Consider the following 27,559-nt stretch of genomic DNA (forward strand, 5'->3'; position numbering starts at 1 on the left):
TCTGGAGAATTAGACATGTTTAATATCTGCATATAAGTTGATATGACAGTTTATTTCCACCGTAATTTTTAAATATAATCGAAGACTAAAAAAGGTGTCCCTTTTTTTCTTTTTAGACAAACTTAAAGCCTCAAAAGATCCCTTTCCTATAACTGAACTTACAGATCCAGTGAGGTTTAGTCAATACTGAAATACAGGGCAACTTTTTGAAGAAGGGTGAAAATAAAGAGAAAGTTTAAAGTCTTCTCTAAGTATTTCAGTTGTTGCCAATGGAAAGTGCTGCTGATGTAACAAGCAGCACTGGTCAGTCTAACGCTGGTCCGAGTCATTTCCATCTCTTATTTCTGGAGAATGGGAAGCTGTAGGAGTTTGCATAGTAAATCACCTAGTGACACCCTGTCCTAAGTGAGGGAATTCTTTATAAAAGCTACACGGGCCAGGCTGTCCTCTGACACCACACAAGCATATAAAACACATGACAAGGCTCCATGGGAAAAAACATTAACCACAAGAAATAATGACTTCTCTCCTCAGTTTAAAAGTGGGAAGATCTTATTTGATCACAGCCCTGTTTTAAATAGATTGTCATGTCAGACTTCCTCGAGCAATAGCCAAATTGTTAGAGGGTTCAAATGTCATGTGAAAGAAGTGTTGGCCAAGGAGATGTTTAAATGATACTTTTGATGTTAGGATAAACCAAGAGTTAAATAATTTCAAAATGTGCAAAACACTGTCCTTGAGTTATCAAGGCTCTACAAAGTATCTTTCAAATGATCCACAAGCCCTTACATATTAAACAGCCACATACGTGAGAACCAAATTCAGGTTTCCAGCAAAAGCTGTAAAATGCTACTTGGCAAAAGCTGCAATTCCCTATGACAGCTTGTCAGGTAGTCAGTCTTAAATTCCTCTGGCTTCCTCTGCGATCGTTGTCTGGACCTTGAGCCTCTCACATTCTACTTGGCTGAGAGCCTACGTCACAGGAAGTCAAAGCCAACAGCCGCTTACTCAACAGGGCATTGTGCCGCTTCAAGTATACTATTATGTCTCCTTGCTTCTCAACAATTTCTTCTAGGCTTGAAATAGTCCTGCAAAGAATCAAGATATTAATGATGACATATATTCCCCGATACTTGTTAGTCTCTTTGCGAATGGGTCCCTACCAGTTTTCAGTAGAGCATATTTATTTGTTACTTTTTCTCAGATGTTACAAGCCAAGGCATTATTCCAAAATGGGATTGGCTTCACCACAGCTGAAGGGAAGTAAACAAATCAAACATAATTTTAAATGCACACATGCAAAGTTGTAAACTACAAGCATTAGAATGGGTTCTAGATTTCCAGGGGGAAAAAACTTTTAATTCTCTTTCTATAATCTTTTGCTCTCCACCCACAGCTTACCTGAATCCAGTTTCTGAGGTAATATTGATGGGGTGAGCATAGATTTTTTCTTCTTCAAGTACATCAGGCTGAGGTTTGGATTTATTAAATCTTCGAATTTTCACTAAAATAATAAAGTCATTATTATCAGTTTATCTAATTATGAAAATTTTTCTATTTCCATTTATTCCAACTACATTAATTGGCTATTCTTTTCAAATAAGTTAATATGCAAAAAATTGCTTCATAAAGCAAATAAACAGATTTGTTTGTTGAGGTACTCAAACATTTGAAAGTGTACCATGTGCCAGGCCTGTACTGAATACTGGGAATACAGAGGTTATCATTATTATTGATAACAATAGTAACAGCTATCATTTTTTGTGCACTTAAAACACAGAGGGCACAGAGGAACTGTTTCACATGGACTGCCTCGTTCAGCTCTGAGAACCACCCCCTGAGGTGGGTGCTCTTATTTCTCCTGTTTCCTACAATCGAGTTAAGTGAAGCCCAGGGAAGTCAGAGAAGCAGCCAGGGCTCTGATCCAGGAAGCATGACTTCAACACCCCCGCTGTTGGCACTACCCTCTGAAAAGAGCCACTAGTCCAGGGGAAAATACAGACGATAAGCCCACATTCCAAGACAGTATGAAATGGACCATAAATCGAAGCTTGCACAAGGAGCTATGACAGCCCCAGAAAGCAGCCCCTTACTCAGCGGGAGCCGGGGTGGGAGGGAGGGTCAGAGAGAAGGAAGTGGGTAGGGCCTGAGTCCAGCCTTGAGGGAAACACAGGAATTAATCACACAGACTAGGTGAGTGGAGAAGAAGGTGTTTCAGCTGCAGGAAGAGCCTGAACAAATGCTGAGGATCTTGAGGTGCGTGTACGTGTATAAGGGTTGTGGGAGGGGGGCATCAACAAGGGGCGAGGCTGGAAAATTGGGCAGGGAAGACATCATGAGTGGCTGGTGGGGCACGTCAAGGCATTTAGATTTTATCCTGAGAGCAAATGGCAGTCACTGAAAGGATCTCACCATCACCATGAAGAGTAGGGATGGGCAGCAGTCAGTTCAGCCTTTTATGCCACACTAAGATTTCAGCTTTTCTCCCTTAGGCCATTAGAAAACTCTGAACATGGAAGTTGTTAATGATCAGTTACTCATGAACGTGATCACGCTGGCAGAAGTAAGGAATATGAATCAGAGGACAGAGGGAGGGAGACCAGTAGTATGCCTCCTGGAATTACCCATGCAAGATGGGAACGAATATCTAACCAAGGCAGTGGCAATGACAAAGGAAAGAAGACAGATTTGAGAAGCAGGTGGACTGAACAGGACCAATGGCTGATAGATGGAGAGTAAGGTGGAAGGAAGAATCCAGGATGACACCTAGGTAGGTGCACGCTGGCACTGTTAGCCGAGATGGGGAGGAGGGGGAGGATGGAGGAAGGTTTTGAAGAAGAGGAGAAAGATGCTCAGCTCAATTCTGATCTTGTTGGTACCTATGGGACACCCCGATGTTAATTATCACTAAGCAAATAAATATAAAGGTTGGGGCGGCTCTGTTCATTAGGGGGATGCCCACTGGTGTATAGATGGTAACTAAATATGGAGAATGAAAAAGGATGAGTCTGGTGAGAGAATGCTGATACCCACTCATATTTAAAAAGTAGGGAAAAATCTGCTAAAACGGAATGGAAATAAATATCCAGAGAGGCGGGAGGAGAATCAGGAAAGAGCAGTCAGTGTTCACTGCCAGAAAGGTGAAGACATGTAGAATCTGATCTGGTGAATTTGGCAATTTGGAGGCTACTGATGAACTTGGCAGTTTTGGGGGATAAGTGGTATGATGGACTGAATTGTGTTCCCCCAAAATTCATATTTGAAGCCCTAACCCCAATGTGAGTGTCCTTGGAGATACGGACTTTAGTGAGGGAATTCAAATTAAATGAGGTAATAAGGGTGGGGCCCTGATCTGATAGAGGAAAAGGCACAGGGATGCAGCGCTTGCGCTGACCAAAGGCCATCTCGGGACACAGCAAGAAGGCAGCCATCTGCCAGCGAAGGAGAGAGGCCTCAGGAGAAACCAACTCTGTCAATACCTCTGTCTCGGACTTCCAGCCTCCAGAACGGTGAGAAAATATCTTTGTGTTGTTTCAGTCACCCAGTCTGGGTCTTTTGTGATGGCAGCCCTAGCACACTAATCCAAGTGGGCAGATAAGCAGAAACGATGAAGGCTGTCCCCAACTTCTCAGGTCTGAAGACAGACCAAGCAGGACAGCTTGCATCTCTGCATAACAGCTACTGTCCTGTCCGAATAAGTCTGGGACCAGCTGGAATGAGTAATTTCCACCAGAGAAGCCTACAAGAGGAGAAACAGCAAGGGCTGAGCCAGGTCTCAATGAAGGCAGTGACTGTCAACCCAGATGAACATGAGAATCATACGTCCAACTCCAAATGAGCCAGAATATTCAGCATGTGGGGAGGAGGAAGGAAGGGGGGCTAGACCCAGGTACCAAATGTTTAAAAAGCTCCATGTATGATTCTTTCCTTTTTCATAACAACTTTTGAGATATAATTCATGTATCATGCAATTCACCCACATGAAGTGTAGAATTCAACAGTTCAGGATATTCAAAGAGTTGTGCAAACCATCTCTACAATCTATCTTAGAACATTGCATCACCCCAAAAAGAAACCTGGAATCACTAGCAGGATTCTCCATGTGCTGCCTGCCTCCCCAGCTCTAGGCCAGCACTAATCTATTTTCTGTCTCTGTAGATGTGCCTGTTCTGGGCATTTCACATACATGGAATCCTACAACACGTAGTCTTTTGTGACTGGCTTCTTCCACTTAGCATAATGTTTTCAACGTTCATCCACGTTGTAGCATGTATTAGCACTTCATTTCATATATTCAATCCTTTTTATGGCTGAATAATATTCTATTGTAAGGATATAACACATTTTGTTTATCTACTCATCAGTTTATCCTAACATCATTTAGGTTGGTTCCACTTGGCTCTTATAAGTAACGGAACTTTGAACATTTGTGTACCTGCTTTTGTGTAGATGTGTACATGTTTCCAGTTCTCTTGGATACAGACCTAGAAGTGCAAGTGCTGAGTCATATGATGAGTCTATGTTTAACCCTTTGTGGAACTTCCAGGCTCCACATACGATTCTGGTGTACACTCTCAGCTGAGAACTAGGCTGAAGAAGCTTAAGTGAAGAGGTTAAAGAGAAATGTAAAAAGGTTAGGAGATATGCAGAGGGTTCATCAGAAAGGACCATGAAGAACCAGGCAGTACGATGCCAAAAGAAGAAAGTCAGGTAATGTAACTAGAAGCCCTTGACTTTCAGGTACGGCTAGAAAGTTAGAAATGAGAAGCACCTATGGCTTCAAAGGGCACAGGCACAAAACCTGAGGTGTTATAGCTCCCAGGTTGGAGGAGACCGAGAATGAGCCCTGGGGCTCCACCACCAACAGATCAGGGAGAACACTCAACAAAGGAGAAGATGGGACCCCAGTGAGACAGGCAGAAAACGAGGAAAGCCAGAGTCCCAGAGCATTTCAAGGAGGGAGCGATCAACCGTGTCAGCTGTCATGCAGTAAGATGAAGGCGGAGAATCAAGTATTATATGAGGGCTGCCAGAGAGTCTGAGTTGTTTATGTTCATATCTTCTCTCTCTAAAATGGTGTCTTCCACATAATAATTCCTAAATAAATGAAGAAACTTGGAACAATTCTAAGTGTCTTGAACTGGGGCACAGGAGATAATAGATACACAGTATTAAAGTAAAAGTTAAGAGGCAGAAATAAAAGACATACCCATAGTCTAACAATATAAAAACGTCCGTCTTTCAGACTCATCTTTGCAGTATTTAAAATAAATTAAATTGAATGCATTCAGGACTTTTTAGATCACAGGTCAGGCATTAACCCCAATGCAAATCACGTGGAACAAGAATCTTCCACTCTCTCCATAGTAACTCAAGGAAGGCATGCATGCAAGATCAGCAAAGCACTACAAAGACAGGTGGACCCGTGCGCCGTTTACATTTTCTTCCATCTTGTACTGAAGCTCTTACAACTTCAGGGCAGTGTTACTGGGTTCTGGAAGGCTGATAACTGAGCAGCATTTATTGACTATGTTGCTTATTTTTAAATGGACAGAAAGCTAATCAAATTTAGTAACCTGAAAATGTTTTAAATTTTACCTTCCTAGTTTTCCCGTATAGACGTAGTCAAGCAAATTAGTGCCCAAAAAGAAAAGTTCATCTTGGTGTCTAGAGATTAACCACATACTTAGAACGCAAATAAATTAGTCAAAGTCAGGTTAGAATTAGTCTATCAAATAATCATGTCTTAAAGAGTTACTTTCAACATTATCAAAACTAGCTATCTTCTAAAATCTTTTTTAGTATAGAGAAGCAAGAAAGATGCATATATCAGGAAACCAACCTTAAATTTTCTGTGACACTGAACAAAAGCCACTTTTGTCCCTGGAAGCTATGCCCTAAAGCTCTTGTCAGAGCCTACAGTACATTTAAAGGAACATTATAATTTAAAAAGTAAGCCTTGAGAATATGGAGGAAAAATAGTCACACTTGAACCTTCTAAAGAAATCCAACATTTGCAGAGACTCTACCCTATGTAAATTTATAATTATCATAATAATTATTAACCTTTCCTGTGTAAATCATCTATTTATTTTGCAAGTCTGAATTACCAATTATCAGGTTTTCTTAAAGTAGGAAGTATATTAATTTGAGATTTTAAAAGACAATTTGAATGGTGTATTTTATTCAGATAAAAAAATTAAAAATTAATGTAAATAAAGATGAAATATGGTTCTAAGTCTTTGACTACGGACCAAAGCAATTCTTTTTAATTAGGAAGACAATGGATTAAAATAAGTGATACATGCTAAAGGAAAAGGAAAATTCTTTCTGCTCAAGTCTAGGCATCATGTAACTAATATATTTCTGCCCAACTGTAAAAATTACCTCCTCTCAGGATTCTTGGACATCTGCTTCCTCCGCCTCCTTCCAAACAGTCTCAGGTTTTTGTCATTTTGTTTTTAACATTACCTGTCTTATTTACAGTGTAATTAACTTTAAGTGTTACAGGAAATCCTTTAAAAAATGGTACAGTAAATCCTAGAGAAATAAATCTTGGACTACATTTTAACAGTATTAATTTCCCTCTATTTACATGATGACATTCACACAATCTTTGGAATATTGTTGTCACCTCCTTCTGTGTCACAGAGCATCTTATAGGTATTACAGAAAATACTTTACTGAAGGCTTGTACCCCTTGTAGTAAATAAAAGTTGTAGATATTATAAAATAATATGAAATCTACTGCTCAGATCTAAATTATAACCCCATTTACAGTGCTTGACAGACAAGATATGAATGGAGCGGATCTCAATCAACAAGATAATTCAACGTTCGTTTCTGTCACATGGATCACTTTACTGAAGAAGTGAGCTGTTTCCTATATTCTGAAAAATTAACCTTACTTTAAAGTCTCATCCCTTTTTATGAAGTTAAGTATGTGGTGTACATTTCTTTTTTTTCATTTTCCTTTTTCTTTTGCTGAGGAAGATGCACCCTGAGCTAACATCTGTTGCCAATCTTCCTCTTTCTGTATGTGAGCTGCTGCCACAGTATGGCCACTGATGAGTGGTGTAGGTCAGCGCCTGGGAACCGAATCCAGGCCACTGAAGCAGAGCACACCAAACTTAACCACTAGGCCAGCGGGGTGGGCCCCTGTGCATTTCTTTTTTTAGAGTGAGGTGCAAATGTGATTCTCTACCTAATTTGGCTAATTGTTAGCTGATAACTACAGAAAAATTTCTAAAAGTCAATTAAGAATGCAACATTCATTCACATTCACAAACTAGTCACTCGATTCATATTCTAAATACTGTTCTCTAGGCCTTAAGGAGACTCAGCAAAAAAATCAGGAAAATGAGATGAAGCTAAGGCCCAGATGACTTCTTCCTTCTTAACTAGAATAATGATTGCTTTCAAAATGACTAGATAAAGTATGCTATTGTCACAAAACATTGGTGCTCAATGCCACAAAGTTAGCTATTATTACGGGCAGATTAAACGTGCATGTCAGCATGACAGCAGGAATGAAATCTCGATTTCTCCAGGGCTTGAATTTTTTCCTGTTCAAGTATCTTTCCTTCTATTTTTCATATTAACATATCTTAAGCTTACTTTACCACTGAGAGTTTTAAGAGAGAGACAGACAGACAGACAGACAGACAGACAGACCAACCAACTCTCAGGGAGCTCCAGATTTAGAAAGAAGTGGGTTCTTAAATGGTTTATCCCAAAGCAAGTCTGAGCTAAATGCAGTCTTGCATGCATTACTTATTTACTTATTTTTATTTTGTTATTTTTAATTTTAAATGCCAGATTTATATTTCAGTTGTCCTTGAGGAAGCAAAAGTTTGTGGGCCTTTTTAATTTTTTTTGTTTTGTTTTTTTAATGAAAAGGCTTCACTTTAGTTGACAAATATTTGTTGATGGCACAAATTTAGAACTGTGACTCACTGGTATCTTCCTGATGGTTTGAAATTAGAGAATTCTGGATGTGGTCAGCAGTGAGAGCTATAGACGATAAATAGGTTCTCAGCTACGCAGACAAATTTCCTTGTCGCAAAGCTAACGGGGTAGGCTTCAGGTGGGGATGAAACAAGCAGTTAAAGGTCTTTATAAGAACAGCCTAGTTGTAATTCTCACCTGTGTAAGTGAGCAGACACATCAGGGAACAGACCAGTTCCAGGGCCAGGACGGCCAGAATGAGGTCAAGATACAGTCTGCTGGGCTCGGGGAAGGAATGCTGCATGCACAGGATGAGGAGAAGGGCTGTGCTGCCTGAGAAGGAGAAATGCCAACACGGTGTTAGCCAGGGCCCAGTGCCAACAGCCATGAGGGCCTGAACACACCCAGACACACTTTATACTCAGCAGAGAAGGAAATTAAAGGATAAAAAACAAAAACTACTCATCTTTTGAGGGGGAAAAAAACCCACATCTAAGAGTTAATGATGCCCCATAATACAAATATACATGTAAGAATCTGGACTTTCTTAAAAACTAAGGAACGATTTTTTGCTTTAAGGAATGATGGATAATGACATTCCTTTGGGTCTTTTGTGCATTTAAAAAATGAGGCAGTTCTTAGAAATTTGCATCATCCCAGTTCTTCAGGATCCAGAGGCACGTGAGGGCCTAGCAGCCGGTTCTGGTCACATCGTACAACAGCAGCAGAGCTGCTCCAAGGTTAACGCTGCAATGATCGAGGCCACCCGGACACACTGCTACCCTTGGACAGATGACCCAACGCCTCTGCTTCTCGACTTGCTCATTTGAAAAATGGGGATAATAGCACCTTCCTCACAGTGCTGTTGTGAGGAGCCAATGAGTTAATATGTATGAAATGAGTTAATATGAATGGTGCCTGGGCCTATCAGTATTCAATAAATATGAGCTATTTCCATCCTGCTCAGCATATCCATTACTGATTTCTGAAGGCTATTTTAACCTCGTTCTGCACTTTTATTCTAAAGAATGTCAAGGAAAAGTTTAGGGGCAGAAGTGATTCCTATAGCATCTTATCTTCGAATTTCCTAAAACTTATTTAACATATTTATCTAAGTCTGGTCATAGTCGTGGGGTATGCTTATCTGACTTATCTTCTATTTCTTGGTACAAAATGGATAACTGTAAGCCAAAGAGCCATGTTTAAATGATCTATCAGAAGTCACTCTACGCAAAGCTGTGTTCTAACAAGCCCAAACCCCTCCCCTTACACTCACAAATGTCACAGTGTTCTAGTATACTGACGGATTGCTAAATTTGTAAGTTAGTTTTGTGGACAAATACAATTTTATAAGATTTAAGGGGAAAAAAACTAGGAAAATAAACCTCTGTATAGAAAGTGAAGATAGAGTTTTCAGAGGATTGTGTGTGTGTGTGAGGAAGACTGGCCCTGAGCTAACATCTGTTGCCAATCTCCCTCTTTTTGCTTGAGGAAGATTGTCCTTGAGCTAACATCTGTGCCAATCTTCTTCTACTCTATGTGGGACGCCACCACAGTGTGACTTGACATGTGGTGCTGGCTCCACACCAAGGATCCGAACCTGTAAACCCCGGGCTGCCGAACTGGAGCACGCAAACGTAACCACTACGCCACCAGGCCGGCTCCCAGAGGATTTCTGATGTACGGGGCAATGCCTATGTGTCAGCAGTCTGTGGGTCACAGGGTGTAACTCGAGTTCTAGGGAGATGAAGTCTGCAGCCCGGTGGGAGAGGCATACTGAAATAAAACATTCCCCTAATGGGTCATGCCGCGGCCATTATACAAGTACCCTCGTTGAGGCAGCCCTGCCCAGGACAACGTCTTAGTTCAGACTGGGATCACCTGGCCACTGGCTTACTGCAGCAGCCTCCCCATCAGTTTTGCTCCAGCCAAACGCACTCTCCAGCTAGAGCCCGCGGATCTTTCTAAATCTCACAATTCTCAACAAGCTCCTCCGGTTCGATGGCTCCCCTCCGGCATCCCTCATGGTCTGGCCCTGGCCTAGCTCTCCAGCCTCCTCCTTCACCGTTTACCCCTCCCAGCTCACTCCTGCTGGGTGTTGCCCTGCTTACTCTCTCGGGGCCCAACAAATACCCGCTACATGGCAACAATACATGGTCAGGTGTGGGGGGTTTTCTTTTAATGGTTTTATAACCATAGGCATAAGCCTAGCTGTTTCTTGTTTTATTCCATTTGCCACTGAAAAAGGATTCTAAAAGTTAATGGAATACTTACTATTCATTAAAAACACGGGGATAAAAAAAAAAAAAAACACGGGGAGAGGGCCGGCCCAGTGGCACAGCGGTTAAGTGAGCATGTTCCACTTTGCCGGCCTGGGGTTCAGCAGTTCTGATCCCGGCTGCGGACACGGCACCACATAGCAAGCCATGCTGTGGCAGGCGTCCCACATGTAAAGTAGAGGAAGATGGGCACGGATGTTAGCTCAGGGCCAGCGTTCCTCAGCAAAAAGAGGAGGATTGGCAGCAGCTAGCTCAGGGCTAATCTCCCTCAAAAAAAAAAAAAAACTCAAGGAGGAACCAGGTCCCTGTGGGCAGGGGAGGCAGCAGTCATGCCTGAGCGCAGACAGCCAGGAGGCCGGGCTCAAGGGTAGGACCTGCCACTTCTTAGGAACTAAAGCCATCACCTCACCCTGAGCCCCACACTCCTCCTTTATTAAACTGGGGAATAACACTTTTCACACAAACCCTGTTGTAGAAGGAAATGAACTAACAATGCCTAAGTAGTGTTGGGGCCCAAAATATCCCACAATGGCATATTGATTATTTTCTATTAAAGCTACTTGAGAAACAAAAAGGGCTTTCTGACCCTCCTGTCTCTGTTCCCCCAAGGGCAGGAAACAAATTTCTCAGTGAAAGGTGCTCTTCCTGCATCCTTATCACCAGAGCAAGGGGATTCTGGTGGCCGAGAAGCCTGCTAAACCAACTTTGCTAATTTACTACCTCAACCTAAACTCTGCTTAAATTCCTCACTTATTACCCACCTCAAATCTAAGTTTCTTTGTCCTGTCATTCCTCACAAATTTATTGTTTCTTTCTGTAAAAGATATGTAATATATATACTGCCTGTGTTCACCCTCTGAGCATCATTTCTCTATGATCTCTAATTCGTATGTATTAAAGTGGGTTTTTCTCCTACTAATCTGGTCCCGCGTCAAGTTTATTATTGGTCCAGCTATAAGAACCTAAGAAGGGTAGAGAGGGGATTTTCCTCCTGCCCCAACAGTAAGTATTCAATAAATGGCAAGTATCAGCACCATCATTATAGTAATTCTAGTTTTACAGAATCTATTGCAATTCCAGGCGCACGCCATCCAGCTCCTCCTCCAAGAAAGGCACCTTCCCCTGGCCCCAGGCCCTAAGTGGGAGCTAAGGGTGTACAGAACACAATCTCTCTGACCGAGGGTCCTAGAATTCCTACTCGGACTCACTTTTATAAGTAAGTATTCCTTGCAAAATTTACAGTCCAGAGTAACCCCCTCTAGCTGCACTTTTGCATGTCCTCAGTCTCTGGATGCACCCTTTCAGAGTGCAGAGAGAAACCTGTCTGGGCCCATCTGACAGGCTGAAAATTGAAGCTTTTCAGTAAAGGGCCAAGTTTGCATTTCAATGGAAAAAAACCACTAACAACTAAATATGAAACTTGTTACACAACTAATAATATTTTATAGAGTTCAAGATGTATTTGGATCTCAGGAAAGAGAACAGATAAATCAGATAAATAATTTTGACTTATCTGGAAGGAAAGCAAAGCCCCTTTGCCCATCTCCACAAAATAAATAAATTTATTTTTCTCTCTCTAGAGAATAATAAAAAGTATCAGAATGAAGTTAATCAATATTCAGCAATACTAGCACGAGCAATAAAAAGCACAGTTAGGGGCTGGCCCAGTGGCACAGCGGTTAAGTGCGCATGTTCCACTTCGGCGGCCTGGGGTTCACTGGTTCGGATTCTGGGCGTGGACATGGCACTGCTTGGCAAGCCATGCTGTGGTAGGCATCCCACATATAAAGTAGAGGAAGATGGGCGCAGATGTTAGCTCAGGGCTAGTCTTCCTCAGCAAAAACAGGAGGATTAGCAGCAGTTAGCTCAGGGCTAATCTTCCTCAAAAAAAAAAAAAAAAAAAGCATGGTTACAGCCTTTTGATTAGCTGGAAGTCTTATATCCTCAAAGATTTACCTTCTTTTTCTTCAAATAAGAAAAAAAACTTCAAGGAAATAGAAACAAGGTGAACGCCTGCCCCAATCTCTTTGATTTTCTGGGTCCTTTTATGAGCAACATAAAAGTGATGCCATCTGTGAGTAAACTAAGGGTCCAATTGTTTAGACACTGATTATGATTAGTGTCACACGTTTAGCAAGAATGTGAAAGTCAGAGGAAAGGTAAAGATCAGACACTCTCTTGGTGGGCCTCAAAAATTCTATTTCCAGACCATCACTTGAGAAACAGCATAATTTTGGGCACAGCACATATAAGGTCTTTCAGTAGTCAAAAATAAGTTTCTGCTTTTATCTCTGTCGGGGGAGGAAAGGTTACAGGTGACATCTTCTGGCCAAAAAGGAGCACTACACATCAGCAGTTGAACAGATAAACCAAGCCCTTCCTCAGGGAGCAGTAAGTGTCGCCCCTTCAAGATGAGTCAAGATCAGCCATCTCTGTAAAATGCTGCCTTCACTGCTATAACATGGCCTTCAGCTTCCACTGAGACCACTGAGTGGATGAACTCGCAGCTTGCCCTTTAAGAAAATGCCCTAACAGAACACAGAAGAAAAATAAAAGTTAAATGCTGTAGAGCTATTTTTCTGGGGAAGAAATTAATTTCTAATCTGGTTTCAAAATGTTTCAAGATTTCTTCTGGGCTCAGATTAAAAAAGAGGGTCTTTTAAAAAGGTAGTAACTTTGACACTAAGGCAAAAATACCTAAAGAAGTTCAATTTAATTCCATCAAACCTTTAAAATATCTGCAACAATAAAGGCAGGCAAGTGTAGGGGATGAAGACATTTCCTCTACCCTCTCTGGGTTCTTCCAGCCAGAAAATGAATTAAATTCACGTGAGACAGAATAACAGGAGAAAACTAAACAAAGTTTTATGACATGTATACATGGGAGAGGCTCAGGAAAACTGAGCAACTAGCCAAAATGGCTGAAGCCACCACCTTAAATACCTCCCTCCGCTAAAGACAAAGGAGGATGCAGGGGAGTCAGTTACAGGAGATTACCAGACAAGTGCAGTAAACAAGAGTAAAATGACTATGCAGATTTAGGTCCTTTCCTTCCACATTGATAACAGTTTCTAGAGATAAGGTCATCCCCCTTCTTCCTCTACAGAGCGGAGACACATTTGCAGATGGAGATTTCCTTTACAATGTAAATGTTTCTTAACAAAGGGTAAGTAAACTCTGCTTTTCAGAGTTTCTTTGCTGTCTGCAGTTTTTAAAAGTAACCAGCCCAAAATAATCCTCATGCCAAAGAGACATTTCTTGGGGTGGCCAATTCCAGTCCCCCATACAGGCATTCACACACTCTAAGTCCTGTATGGACTTTCCAATCTTGCCTTCATAGATTGTTCTGGAAGGTTTCCATTTTGGAGAATGCATCATATTACGTAACAGTCTCTCTCAATGCAAGAAAAACACTGAGCTTCATGGAAATAAAACAATTCCCTCTTCTTATCCTACAAGTGCAGCATTTATATCTCCTTGAGATGAAAGCCTCTGATATGAAAAGGGGGGGAAATTCTACATTTCACACAGGGACACCAAGTTCATAAAGAAGGGGAACAGAAAATGCCACCCCAAAATATACCTTTTGGGCTGAAGGATTATTTAACTGATTATTTTGAAGAAGCAGCAGACACAGGAAAAGCTCTGAAAACTGAGTAGAAGTTTCCCTTTTGTAAGAGACATTTATACTTACAAGGGAAATCTCCATTTGTGAGGGTGTCTCCTCCTCTGTACCAGGAAGAGAAGGATGACTCTAAATCTCTAGAAACTCTCAGCAATGGAGAAGGCAAGCAGCTAAATTTGCAAAACAACCTTACCCTTGTTTACTGTGCTTTTCCTGGTAATCTCCCATAACTGCCCCACACACAACATCTTCTTTTGTCTTTACCTTGAATGGTATTTAAGGTGGGGGTTTGGGCCATTTTGGTGAGTTACTCAGTTTTCCTAGGGCTCTCCCATGTAGACAGGAGGTACACATGTTATTAAACTTGCTTGTTTTTCTCCTGTTAATCTTTCTTTATTACAAAGGGGTCTCGGCCAAGAACCTAGAAGGGTGGAGGGAGATGTTTTTTCTCCCCTACAACAACAAACACAGGTTTCAAAGGAAAATAAGGCTGCATATACTGTAAAAAAAGCTTCAAGACATTAAGGTGATCCAAATTTTAGTGGTCAAAACATACCTCATTATTACAAAAATGAGAGAACATCTTTGATTATAAAGTCAAACTTCGAGTTTTCTTTCTGTTGTCATTTTTGCCACTCAAGCAAGCCACCGACGAGCAGAGCAAGACAACTGGGCTTACCCATAGAGTGTATCATCAGTGCCAGTCTTTTAAGATGCCTCGTCGATCGGTAGATCATGTTATAGCCTCGGCTCCTGACCTTGCTGTGGTGATACTGGATGTAGCGTTCAAGAAGGAAATGCAGAATCCACAAAATGACTTTTCCAAGGATTATGACCGTCTGAACTTTCAGTGGGTTGGTATAGTTTCCTGGACACTTGTCCTCAATTGGATTAGGGTAAGAACAAAGTACACCTGTTAAAAACGCTAAAATAACAAACACAACCTGGCGGAAAGGAAAGCAGTAGGATTAATAGTCGATATTTGGATTTAAGCAAGAACAATCACCATCCCAGCACATTCTTGTAAACCTATGACTCACTATCCTATTTTTTTTTTTTTTAAGATTGGCACCTGAGCTAACAACTGTTGCCAATTTTTTTTTTTTTTTTTTCTGCTTTATCTCCCCAAACCCCCCTGTACATAGTTGTATATCTTAGTTGTGGGTCCTTCTAGTTGTGGCATGTGGGATGCTGCCTCAATGTGGCCTGACAAGCAGTGCCATGTCCGCGCCCAGGATCAGAACCCTGGGCCATCGCAGCGGAGCAAGTGAACTTAACCACTCGGCCACGGGGCCAGCCCCTATCACTATCTTATTTTTATAAATGACTTTTAAAACACATTTTTTACAAATGTTTTAAACAGAAAATTTGGAAAGTATAAAATCACAAATAAAACAAAAATCACCCCAAATCCCACCTAACAGAGATGAGTACTTAACAGTAAATGTAGTTTCCTGCCCACTTCTCTTTTATTGAAAACATGAACAACAGTTGATTTAGCGTGTCAAAGGTAACTAATAAGAATCATGGCTTAAAAAAGTTTATTTCTTGTTTCAGTTGTAAGAGAGCAAGAATAACTATCCAATTAGATTGACAAAAATTTAAAAGATTGGTGCCAAAATACAGGCAGACACCCTCATATATTGCTGACTGGTCTGGGAATTGCTGTTGAAAAATAATTTGGAAATATCTATCCCTCAGAAGTAAAAGCACTAGTGCCTAGGACATATGGGTACGAATATTTACTGCAGTATCCTCTATATTTGCAAAAAACTGAAAATTGCCCAAGTACATGTGTCCATCCATAGCAGACTGCTCGAATAAATTAAGGTACATCCACTCATATAATAGAATATTATATTCTGCTATAAAAGAATTAACTAAATCTCTGCGTATTAGTTTGGATTGATGTCTATGACATGTTAAGATTAAAAGAAGTAAGTTGTAGAGTCGTAGATCAAAGTGTGGTTTCCAGACCAACAGCACCAGCATCACCAGGGAACTTGTTAGAAATGCAAATTCTCAGGCCCACCCTAGACCAGCTAAATCAAAATCTTTGGGGGGTGTGGCCAAGAAATCTAGTTTAACAAGCCTGCCAGGGAGTCTGATGCACGCTGAAATTTGAGAAACACTACTGTAGAGTAATAAATACAGTATTATCCAATTTTTTTTTTTTAAGAAATGGGGAAATCCTTTTATATATATGCTAATCTTTTTGTATATATTTGTATGCACTTAAGAAAAGGCAATGGAAAAAGCTACAACTGGCCCCATTTATTAACTCAGGGAGAGGGGCTGAAGCAGAGACAAGGGAAGATTATGATTTAATCTTTGTACACTTCAGTAAGACTTTGTTACAATAAGGAAGTATTATTCTGCATTTTAAAAAATCAAAGAAAAATTTAAATGCTATCATTGGCATCCATCGCCAAGCATCCAATAGCAAGCAATCTTATATAATAAATCTAGGTAAAACATATGTGATTTGTCAAAATGATTTGTCAAGAGCAGTAATATTTGCTACAGTGACTCAAGATGCATGTCACCATGAAGCAAAAACTCAAAAAGTCAATATATTCCCTATGAAGTAATACATTGTACATTGAATCCAACTGATCCATTTCATGTAAGTAAAAAATAAAAACATTAATTTTTCTTGTTCTTTAACATAAGATTTTCTTAGTCCTAAAGTTAGGGACAATCAATCCCATAGTATCAAAGGCATGCAATTTAATATAAAAAGGTTTTTTAAAGAGGTGTATGCATGTGACATATATACATAAAGAGTATGTTATACAAAAAGTAAAAGGAAAGAAGAAAAACAGGCCAAAATCCAGGGACCAGGAGGCTACCTCTGCCATGTGGCGGTACCAGGAAGAAGTGCTTTGGTTGATATCTGGGGACCAGGAAGCCATGGCAGAACCAAACCAACCTACTAGATCCACACAAGGAAAACAAATACACGGCTCTCCTCAACGTGCTCAGTTCTGAATTCGTCTCCCACAGCGCACCTCACTGGAGCAGCTGCCGAGCGAGTTCATCAACCACATTTACTGTCCTCATAAACACACAGGGAGGGGCAAGAATTTGCCCTCTTGACTTTCCATATTGCAGCAGCAAACAGCAATAACACCCAGGGCTTCAGATTGCAATAACCAAAAGGGAGGAAATGAAACAGACTTGGAGCAGAGCCATCAATAAGCCTACAACAGAACTGCTCATGTGTGTGTTTTTGTTTTCATTTAGGGGTCTTTTTTTATTGATGTTGAATTTATTTATTTTTATTGAGACATAATTGACATGTAACATTGTGTAAGTTTAAGGTGTACAACTTGCACATTTATACACTGCAATAAGATTACCACTGAAGCACTGGCTAACACCTCTATCCCGTCACATAGTATCATTTCTTTTTTGTGTTGAGAAAAATTAAGGTATCTAGTCTCTCAGCAACTTTGAAGTTTATAATAGAGTATTGCTGACTATAATCACTATGCTGTGTATCAGATCTGGACTTATTTATCTACTCATTGCAACACATACGCTTTTTAAAATCCTCAGACATTTGTAATTTTATTATCATATAAAACATGGGGCAACATTATACACATTGTTCTGGTGTAACCTGATTTCTCTGCTTAACATTATTTCCTAGGTGTGAACAAATTGATAAATTATTGTGTCAAGATATATGGATTTATCTGTATCTTTTTTGTTTTTGTAATGGGAAAACTAATATATGCACATGGTAAAAAAAAAATTCAAATAGTATGAAAAGTAAACAATAAAATATATTAGGTGTGCCTTCCACTGAGGCCCTCAGTGCCAACTAGTGTTAAAAGGGTCTTGGGGCTGGCCCTGTGGCCAAGTGGTTAAATTCTCATGGTCTGCTTTAGTGACCCAGGGTTTATGGGGTTGGATCCTGTGCTCGGACATGCCACTGCTCATCAAGCCATGCAGAGGTGGCGTCCCACATGGCAGAGCCAGAAGGGCCTACAACTAGAATATACAACTATGTACTGGGGGGCTTTGGAGAGAAGAAGGAAAAAAAAGAAGATTGGCAACAGATGTTAGCTTAGGTGCCAATCTTGAGAAAAAAGGGTCTTTAACACTAGTTAAAAGGTTCATGTAACAATTCCAAGGCCTGTGAATGCTGCGAGTGGGGTGGTGGCGGGCGGGGGGTAGAAGGGTGGGGGAAGTCGCCCACACTAACAAGCAATGCTTCAACATCAGCTGGGTGTCCTACAATTGAACTCAATTCTGACACCATCTACCCAGAGACAGCATCAGACTCCAGAGGTTGCCCTCCACTTCAGATGCCAACTGCAAGCACAGCTTGTTACCTGTGCTTCTTACCAACCAGCCACAAACCAGATGTTCCCATGACCCCCTCCTTGGACTTCAGACACTAGTCACAAATCTAGGCTGTTACCTGTACTTCTGACAGGTCGCCTATAAATGAGAGGTTCCCACGACCCTGTCCTTGGGTTAGATTCCTTTGCAAGAGCAGCTCACAGAACTCAGGAAATCCATTTACTCACTAGATTACCGATTTATTACAAAGGATATTAAAGGATATGAATCAACTGCCAGATGAAGAGATACACAGGGCAAGGTCCCAAACAAAGGAGCTTCTGTCCTCATGGAATTTGGGGCTTGGCACACGGAAGGGTTCTGGTTCACCAACCTGGAAGCTCTCTGACTCCATCCTTTTGGGCATTTATGGAGGCTTCATTACACAGGCATGACTGATTAAATCACTGACCACTGGTGATTGATTCAACCTCTGGCCCTTCTCCCCTCCCTGAAATCAGGGACTGAAAGCTGGTCGGTTCCCCTGGCAACAAGCCCCCATCCTTAGGTGCTTTCCAAAAGTCATCTCATTAATATAAACCGAGTTGTGGTGGAAAGGAGCTTGCTACGAATAATAAGATACCCATTTCACCTTTATGTCTCTGAAGCATTTTCAGGAATTGAGGACAGGAGCCCAAATATTATAACAAAAGACGGTCCCATTGCTCCTATCACTCAGGAAATTCCAAGGGTTTTGGAAACTGTAAGCCAGGAACAGTGGACAAAGACTAAACATCTATGAGAAATATATTTCGGTCATCTGAATAACCAAAGATATATATTGCTTACAAATCACAATATCACACACATACACACCAGCCCTCTTGACTCCCTTTTGTAAATAGGAACATTCTGGACACACTGCTGTAAACCTGCTTTTTTCTACTCAGCAATGTAACTGTGAAGGCTAGTCTACATTAATACATACACATCCACCCCACTTCCCTTTTAACTGTGGCACAGCATTCCTTCAAATGGCTGGGACAGATGAAGTGTCATGTGAGTGGTGGTGGTTTGCAGTCTCTTCATATTACAGACAACATGCTATCATAAACAGTATCCTTACACATGTGCAGATAGGTCTACAATAAATTCTTTGAAGCAGAGATGTGAGTAAAAAGTATGCACACTTTAAATGTTGACAGATATAGCCACATTGGCCTCTGAAGAGCTTGTGTATTTTTTAAGAATATCACCTCTGGATGGATCACTTTCACCCAGCCAACTTACGTGTATTAACGAGAGAAGATTTGCTATGATGACTGTAGGAAGAGGATGGAAGCTGCGCCTAAAATGAGCGTGTAATGAATGATGTGGGAGATGCTGGGTGTCCAGAAGGGGGTCATCTTCAACACTCTGGGTGAGATCCACAGAACCCTAGGGCGCAGAAAAAAAGAAGCAAGCTATAATTACCACTTCCTGGATTATGTTTCTAAGACAAATCCACTAAACCATAAAGCTTTAAAAACCATTACACAAGTAATGGTTACGTACCATTGGTTACCAGTTGGTGTACCAACAGCTACCATTACACAAGAGGCAGGAAAACACACTCTCTATCTGAAGCCAATTTTGAAAAAACACCATAAACCTCCAGATAACTACTGTATACAAATTGGTGGAAACAATTATTAAAACAGGCAGAGGAAATCTTAATTCACTTACCTTCAAACAAGGTAATATATAATGAGATTAAAGCAAATAATTTTCTTCAAGCCCTCAAAACTTGGAGATTGACTTAACATTATTTATACTATTGATAAAATAATTACATATGGTTGTGTGGTGGATGAGAAGTGGCCACCCCAAAATGTGTCTCTTTGGCTTATTGTTTAGAACAAAAGACTCTGAAAGAAACTTTGACCTTTCCCCTAACTGCCTAAAAGCATTTAAAATAGAAGGGTCTGTTCCAGGAAGGAGCTAATACCACAAGATAACAGCAATGTAATGAAAATGTGTCTCTCAGGTCACATTGTCTATAGTTGGCCCATTTGCATTTCCATCTCCATGTAAATTGCCTTCCTCCCCCTTGAAGTCCCAAACCACTAACCCCAAACTCCTCCTTTGTCTTTAGTTGAAAATGGTATTTAAGGTGGTGGCTTCAGCCATTCTGGTGAGTTACTCAGCTTTCCTGGGTTTCTCCCATGTATACATGTTACAAAGCTTTGTTTGATTTTCTCCTGTTATTCTGTCTCATGTCACTTTAATTCATAGACCCCAGAAGGACCTAGAGGATAGAGGAATTGTCTTCCTCCCCTACAGCTGCAACTCTTAAACTATATCTCAATGTTCTACAAAATTTTGGAAAGTTGGTGGAGGCTTTACTAAGGGGTCTTAAAACAAACTTTCAGTTATGACAGAAATATTTTAGAGTACTAATAAAAACAGATAGACCCTCGAGGAGACTAGTGTGTAGATGCCAGATTCTTAGTGAAAACAACTAGGTGCCATTCCCTAAAGTAGCCAGCAAAGGTTGAGCTGCAACCTCAAAGTCTAGTTAGCCATGATAAACGTATTGTCTCAACAGGAACAGTACCTTCAGGTCTCCAGTGCACACAGTGACCTCTCAATCTCAGACCCTCACTGAAACCTATTATATATAAGGCACTGTGCCTGAGATAAAAGGACATAAGACAGACTTTGTTCAAAAGGAGATTATGTTTTGATGAATAAATGAAAAGCAACAAGAAATGTTAACATATGGAGGTATATGAAGAAGCCATTTGGTTTAAAAACCAACTCAGCCTGACTGTTTTCTCCAGAATGGCCTGACATGGCCTGTCCAGCATGCACTGTACATCTGCTTTAAATATTTACAATATGTCAAAGCAAAGAATGATGCCCTTAAAGACAGGGATGTATGCCTCCCTCCCATATCAGTATTTCTTCCTTTCTTTCTTTCTTTTTTTTAGTGAGGAAGACTCGCCCTGAGCTAACATCCGTTGCCAATCCTCCCTTTTTTTGCTTGAGGAAGATTTTCCCTGAGCTAATGTCTGTGCCAGTCTTGCTCTACTTTGTATGTGGGATGCCTCCACAGCATGGCTGATGAGTGGAGTAGGTCCACACCTGGGATCCAAACCTGCGAACCTGGGCCGCCAAAGTGGATGCGCAGAACTTTAACCACTCGGCCATGGGGCTGGCCCCCAGTATCTCTTTATAGATAAGCATTTCTTCCCAGAACCTAAGGGTCAAACTCACCTACTTGTAAATCTTGTGACCACTGACCTACTGTGCTCATTTTGTGACCCACTGACATGCTATGCTAGCAAAACATCTTGTGACTGTAGTCAAAGAGACATTCTTGTCATATTTGATGCATGTTCCTTGTTCTGAGACAGTATGGAAGCATGATGTCCACCTCACTTCTTCAGAGTGCTTCCTTCCTTAGGGAAGGTCATCCGCTCAGGCTATATAGCCCTCAGACTGGCTCATATAACAAACTCACCCCAATTTTGATTTATAGATTGATTACTGATTTGCATCAACAGTTTTCATTAGAGAGGTTATGAACAAAGGCTTGCAGAACTAAACAACAAGAATATACAATAGAATATAGTGCCTAGAATACTACAGGGAAGTACATAATAAATTAGCAAAGGAATAGCACAGATGATGCAACAAATGTAGATTAGCTAACTGCACTAGAACAAGAGCGAAATGAACAGTCCATGGGAAAAAGGGGAAGCCTGAGAATAGGATTTGGAGACAGAGGATAAGGGTCTTGACTTTGGAAGGGGTAGACAGTGGGACAAATGGTGTAAGTGATGGCTGTTGGGCACTCTGATTACAGAGATAATACAGTAACCTGGGGCATGACCCAGATCCAGGGTGGGCTTCTTGATTTCCAATCTCAGGCATTGAATACTGCTTTGCAGGGTTTTTTTTTTTTTTTTTTACTCAATGCCTACATAGCTTCCTGTCTGTCATAACTCATGGTGCAATTCTGATTATTTCTGTTCTTTTCAAGACTCCTCTGCCTCCAGCTCTTTCTCAGTCAGCAGATGTCCCAGCCTCCACAGCTCTTGGCTCAGCTAATGTTCATGCATCCTTCTGGGCACCCAAGCATCTGGAGCATGCCACCCCTCCAGGTCTTCCCAAGCATTCTGTGTTCACCTCGTTTGATACTATTCTGTGATGGTCTTCTTACTTGCCTGTCTTCCCCATTAGACCTCAGGAGACACACTAACTCCCCACTTCTGTCTTTGTAATCCTAGCGCCCAACAGTGACTCACGGTCAGCACTCAGAGAACATGTGATGAATGACTGTTCAAAGCCTGTCCTTGCAGCGTTCCCTAACTCAGTTACGGTAGCATCAAAGACTAATCAAGGGCTCATCAGCAGAGAGCTGTGGAGAGAATCCACTCTGACCAGAGGCAGTAAGTGCTGTGGTTAAGGGAGGCCCCTAAGACAAACTGCCCTGGTTCAAATATAAGTTCTACTGCTTCTGAGCTGTGGGCAAGTACTTCATCTCTCTGTGCTTCCATTTCCTCATCTTTAAAAGGAGGATAATAATAGCACCTGCTTCATAGCTTTGTTGGGAAGATTAAATGAGAAAGCATTACTACACAGGAAAGTGCTCAGAACGCTGCCTGGCCCAGAGTAAGCAATCAGTAAGTATTAGCCACTGTTATCTCGAACTCTTGTTTTTCCCCTGCTCCCCGCAAAAGATTCATTACCATTCTAACTCCTAAATCTGTTCTTTCCTTTCTATTCTACCTCAGTCCAGGCCCTCATCATTTCTCATGGCCTTTGCTAGTACGTTCCAATCTCCAGACCTGAGCAACCTCTCTCACTAGAGTCAGAATTCTTCCAAAATGAACATTTCTGTTTCTCTCCCCAGATCTTGGGTACCTTGCCATTATCCTCAGGACAAAGTCTGAATTCTTGGTCTGCCTATCTGCCTTACGATCCATTCCCAAGCTACTTTCAGGGTTCGCCTCTCGCCATCTCCCTCCCTCCTGATGCTGACTGCTCGTTGTTCCTATCTCTCATGAAACCCCTTCAAACTCTGGGCCTCTGCTTCTTCTTCCCACCTGTCACATGCTTGTCTCAGCCAAAATGCTGCCTTCTCTGATGCCTCAACGCTGTTCCTACTCCCTTTGCATCTGACATTGTAGTTTTCATCTCTACAAGTTTGTCTTGGATCTATTTTATTTCTTCCATATGTCTCTTTAAACTTTTGAACATACAGAAAACAGTTATAATAATTTAATGTCTTTGCTATTTCTAGCATGTCATCTCTGAATCAGTTTCAACTGACTTATTATAGGTCTATTTTCCTGCCTCTTTGCATGCCTGACAATTTTTTCCACTTTATTGAGATACAATTGACATATAACGTTGTGTAAGTTTAAGGTGTACCACGAGTTGATCTGACACACTTACATATTGCAAAATGACAATCACCATGGCAGCAGCAGCATTAGCTCACACCTCCATCATGTCACATAATTACCATGGTCTGGTAATTTTAGATTGGATGCCACACATCACACAATTTACCTCGTTGGGTGCTAGACATTTTTATATTCCTATAAATATTCTTGAGCTTTGTCTGGGATGCAGTTAAGTTACTTAGAAACAGTTCAATCTTTTTTGTCTTGCTTTTAAGACTTATTAGGTGGGAGCACACCATATTGGGTCTAGGGCTAATTCTTCCCCACAAGTAAGGCAAAGCCTTTCTCACTGAGTATTCTACCTAATACCCCGTGAATTATGAGGTTTCCAGTCTGGCTCGTGTAATCGGCACTATTCCTGGCCCCATGTGAGCATCAAGTACTGTTCCTTCTAATCCTTTCGAGTGGGTCCTTTCTAGACCTCGGGAAGTTTCTTCATAGGCACACAGAACAGGACTCTGCCGAATACATGAGGACTCCGCACATCTTCAGAGTTCTCCCTCGGTGCGGCTCTCTCCTCTGGGGGTTCTCTGTCCTGTGAACTCTAGTTGCCTCAGTCTCCCCAGACTTAGCTCCATCTCCTCAACTCAGAGTCCGCTGAAGCTCTGCCTGGGTCCCTCTTCCTCTGTCACAGTTTACAAACTCTCTCAAGGCAGTAAGCTGGGGCAATCACAGGGTTCACATCATTTGCGTCCCATCTCTCAGAGAGCACTATGCTTCATTGCCTGATGTCTAATATCTGAAGAAGTGTTGTTTCATATATTATATACAGTTTTTTGTTGTTTTAGGCAGAAGAATAAATCTAGTCCCTGTTACTTCATGTTGGCTGGTAAAGAACACGCACTCTTACACATCTCTATTGTAACTCAGAATACTAAGCACAAGGTACCAAAGTGGTTGGAATAAGGTGTGCTCCACAAGGGCAGGGCTCTCTATTATACTATGTTCTTTGTACCTTTAGCACTGGATATATGGCAGGTGCTCACTGTGTGCGTGAAGTGAATGAAAGACTGCCCAATATCTTGAACACTTGAGACCTGGGAATTTAAACAAAGCTAGCATTGAAACCTCAACTGTTAAGACAATGGTCTACTTTATTTATCTCCCACTTCCTCCTCATGCCCCTTCTCATCCAGCCTCAATGACCTTTCTGGAGTGCTCCACAAATATCCCCTTATTTTTTTCACAATCAACTCATCTTTCAAGGTCCCAACCAAGACTTACATTCTCTATAAAACTTGTCCTGCCAAGTGTTTTCTTTCTACTTTAAAACTCCCATAAAACGTACTGCCCATAATATAAATTTGGAATATTTCTTATGCTGCCTTGTGTTACTTCCTTTTTTGTGTATGCCTTTGGTTTTTCCTGACTACACTGAAGAGGTTGGAGACTATAATATGGTTTCTTCTCTGTTTCACCTATTAGATAGTCAGTAAACACTACATATTTGGTGGCTATATCAAATACACGGCCCAACGGATCCTATAGGAAACGTAGTATAACCACACACACAGCACCCTGTCATTCTCTGCAACTCACATCTGCAAGTGAAAGGTGGAATGGAGAAGACTCCTTAATCCAAATAATTTCTTCATTTCCACTATTAATAATACATTACTACCCGAAAAAAGATAACCGCTGTTTTTGCTCACATGGTATCTCTTCCCTCTTCTTTCACGACAATAACTCTATTTCCTTTGGGGACCCACCATCTGCCTCTCTGCATTTAGTCTCAATGAGAACGTCCTTCAATACTCTTCACCCTCCTCTGGCCTAGGGGTGTCAAGGAACCAAATAGGGTTGGGCCAATCCAACTCTCTGCGAGCAGCACAGCTAAGGGAGACCACCGTTGAGGCAGATTCATTCCAGGGCAGGCCCTGAAAGGACTCCTGTCACTTAGTTCCCTTGCTCAGGGCCTTTCAGAGGCCAAGATGTTAGTCAACCCTATATCCTTTCAAATAAATCCCGTTCTTCCTTATATCAGCCAGAGTCGGCTTCACTGCTTGCAAACAATGAACCCTGACTAAAAAGCTTTTGCCCCTTTTAACTCATTTAAGTGTCTGGGCCTATGACATGGCCCATAATTTTTAGCTTTCTACTGAATGGTAGAAATTATATCCACAAAATACCAAAAGCAGGCAACTTCCTAAGTAATTGTTGGTGAACCACTAATCTCCAATTGTTTGGTGAAACAGATTTCTAGGGTTGTACTCATCCTTAAACTAAAGGCTACAGATTGAAAAACCTGGGGCAGCTTTACACCAACCAAGAAGCAATGCCGTATGCATTTTTTTAAGTCTCTCATTTTCCTCTTAGATGTTCACTTTTTCCATAAATTGTCAACCCATGAATCTCACTCAAAAATTCAGAAACAATGAATTTAAAAATATATATATATGAGTCTCAAACCTACTTCCAGGTCTTAAAGTTAGTTTCCATTTTCTCAACTGAAAAAAAATTTTTTTTAGTCTTATTGTTAGAAGTTGTTTGGTCTTAGTCAAGATAATTTAACTACGCTCACTGCACAAGAATCTAAGCTCTTGTAAGGCTTGAACGATGTTGCATGTGTCTTGCCTGATCTACCTCATTCACTGATAGGATCATAGAAATATTCCTATTAATTTATTAATCCAAATTAGTGCTTTAATGTAAGCGTCAAATTCGCATTTCACAGGGCAAAAATTTTATTATGTGTCAATGGGGCAACCCAGTTATTTCTGGGCACAAATACATGTTTCCCCTAAAAATGTTTTAATATACTTAAGCAAAGACTTTTGCAATTACGCTATCACTCCGTACTATATACACTGTAAACCAGGCCACTAGTTTTTTTAGGAATCTGGTTTGGATCCATCTAAATAAGGAGATTTAAAAATCCTTTCATTCCTTCCATGTCTAGATTCAAAACATCACGACATTGTTTTTCTCCAACGTGGGTTTCCGGGTGATGACAGCGACAGGTCTGCCCGTGGGACGCCGGCGGCCGGCCTGTGTGTCGCAGCCGCTCCAGGTCCACAGCCCTCCAGGGCAAAGGCAGGGGACCCACGAGGAGGGGAGATTCGCCCCCGCACCCCAGGAGCGTCCGCGCGGAGCCCAGCGGCCCGGCGCCCAGGGACGCGCCCCGAGCAAGGGCTGTCAGGCCAGGCGCGTCACGTGAAGCTCCCAGTTCCGGGATCAAAGACGCGCGCTGCACGTGCGCTGGGCGCCCGTCTGGGAACCCCGCGCCCGCGCGCCCCCAGCCCCGCAGCCCACGCCAGCCACCCCCCGGGAAAATAAGCCCGGAGCCGGCGCGTCGCGGACCCCCCGCCGCCCCGGCGCCTTTTCCCTCGGCGCCCCCTCCCGCCCCGCCGCGCCGGTTAAGGGTGGCTTGCCCCCGCAGTCTCCGCCCAGCGCGCCCAGCACAGGAAGAAGCGGATTTCGGGGCCAGCCGCCCGCCACTTCCGCGCACTCACGTCCTCCATCCTGCCCCCCGCCGCCATTTCCCGACGCCCGAGGCCGAAGCAGCGGCCAGCGCGGCCTCTCCACCTGCGCCCGGGCGCCGCCGGCCCAGGAAAATCGCCACCTTTTGGGACCTGCCCGCCCCCACTCCGGACACACCCCCTGCCGCGCTCGCCCCGCCTCCTCGCTCTCGATTGGCCCAGGCGGAGGGAGGGGCGTGTCCCGCTCTAATGACCGAAAGTGTGGGCCGCAGCCGCGGCTGCAGCTGGGACCTCAGTTTCTGGGGATTCCCTACGTCTCCGCCCGGGTCTGCTGTTGGCCGGAGACTTGAGCTTTCAAGCATGCGTTCCAAGTCCAAGAATTTAACTATTTTCGCCTGTCACTTGCTTCTTTTTAAAACATTAACTTTCTTCCGTCTTGCTTAGTGTTTGTTTACAGCTAGGTAGAAGCAGCTGTAGAATCCTAGGGTTCCCATTTATGGCTTGAAACTCTAGTGGGATACGAGGGTCCCGCTCCAGAGG

The 27,559-nt window shown here is 42.0% G+C and overlaps 1 protein-coding gene across 1 annotated transcript; it reads right to left on the bottom strand.

Annotated features, from left to right (window-relative positions):
- On the bottom strand, positions 1–27,176 carry TMEM192 (transmembrane protein 192). Its single transcript, XM_046656824.1, has 6 exons — positions 27,053–27,176; positions 19,435–19,581; positions 14,531–14,795; positions 8,146–8,280; positions 1,402–1,504; positions 1–1,088 (listed from the first exon to the last, which is right to left on the bottom strand). Exons 1-6 carry the CDS (start codon positions 27,077–27,079, stop codon positions 950–952), a joined length of 816 nt encoding a protein of 271 aa, XP_046512780.1. The 5' UTR covers positions 27,080–27,176; the 3' UTR covers positions 1–949.
- Positions 27,177–27,559: the final 383 nt, after the last annotated feature.

This window comes from Equus quagga, chromosome 3 (genome assembly GCF_021613505.1).
Source record: "Equus quagga isolate Etosha38 chromosome 3, UCLA_HA_Equagga_1.0, whole genome shotgun sequence".
NCBI lineage: Eukaryota > Metazoa > Chordata > Mammalia > Perissodactyla > Equidae > Equus > Equus quagga.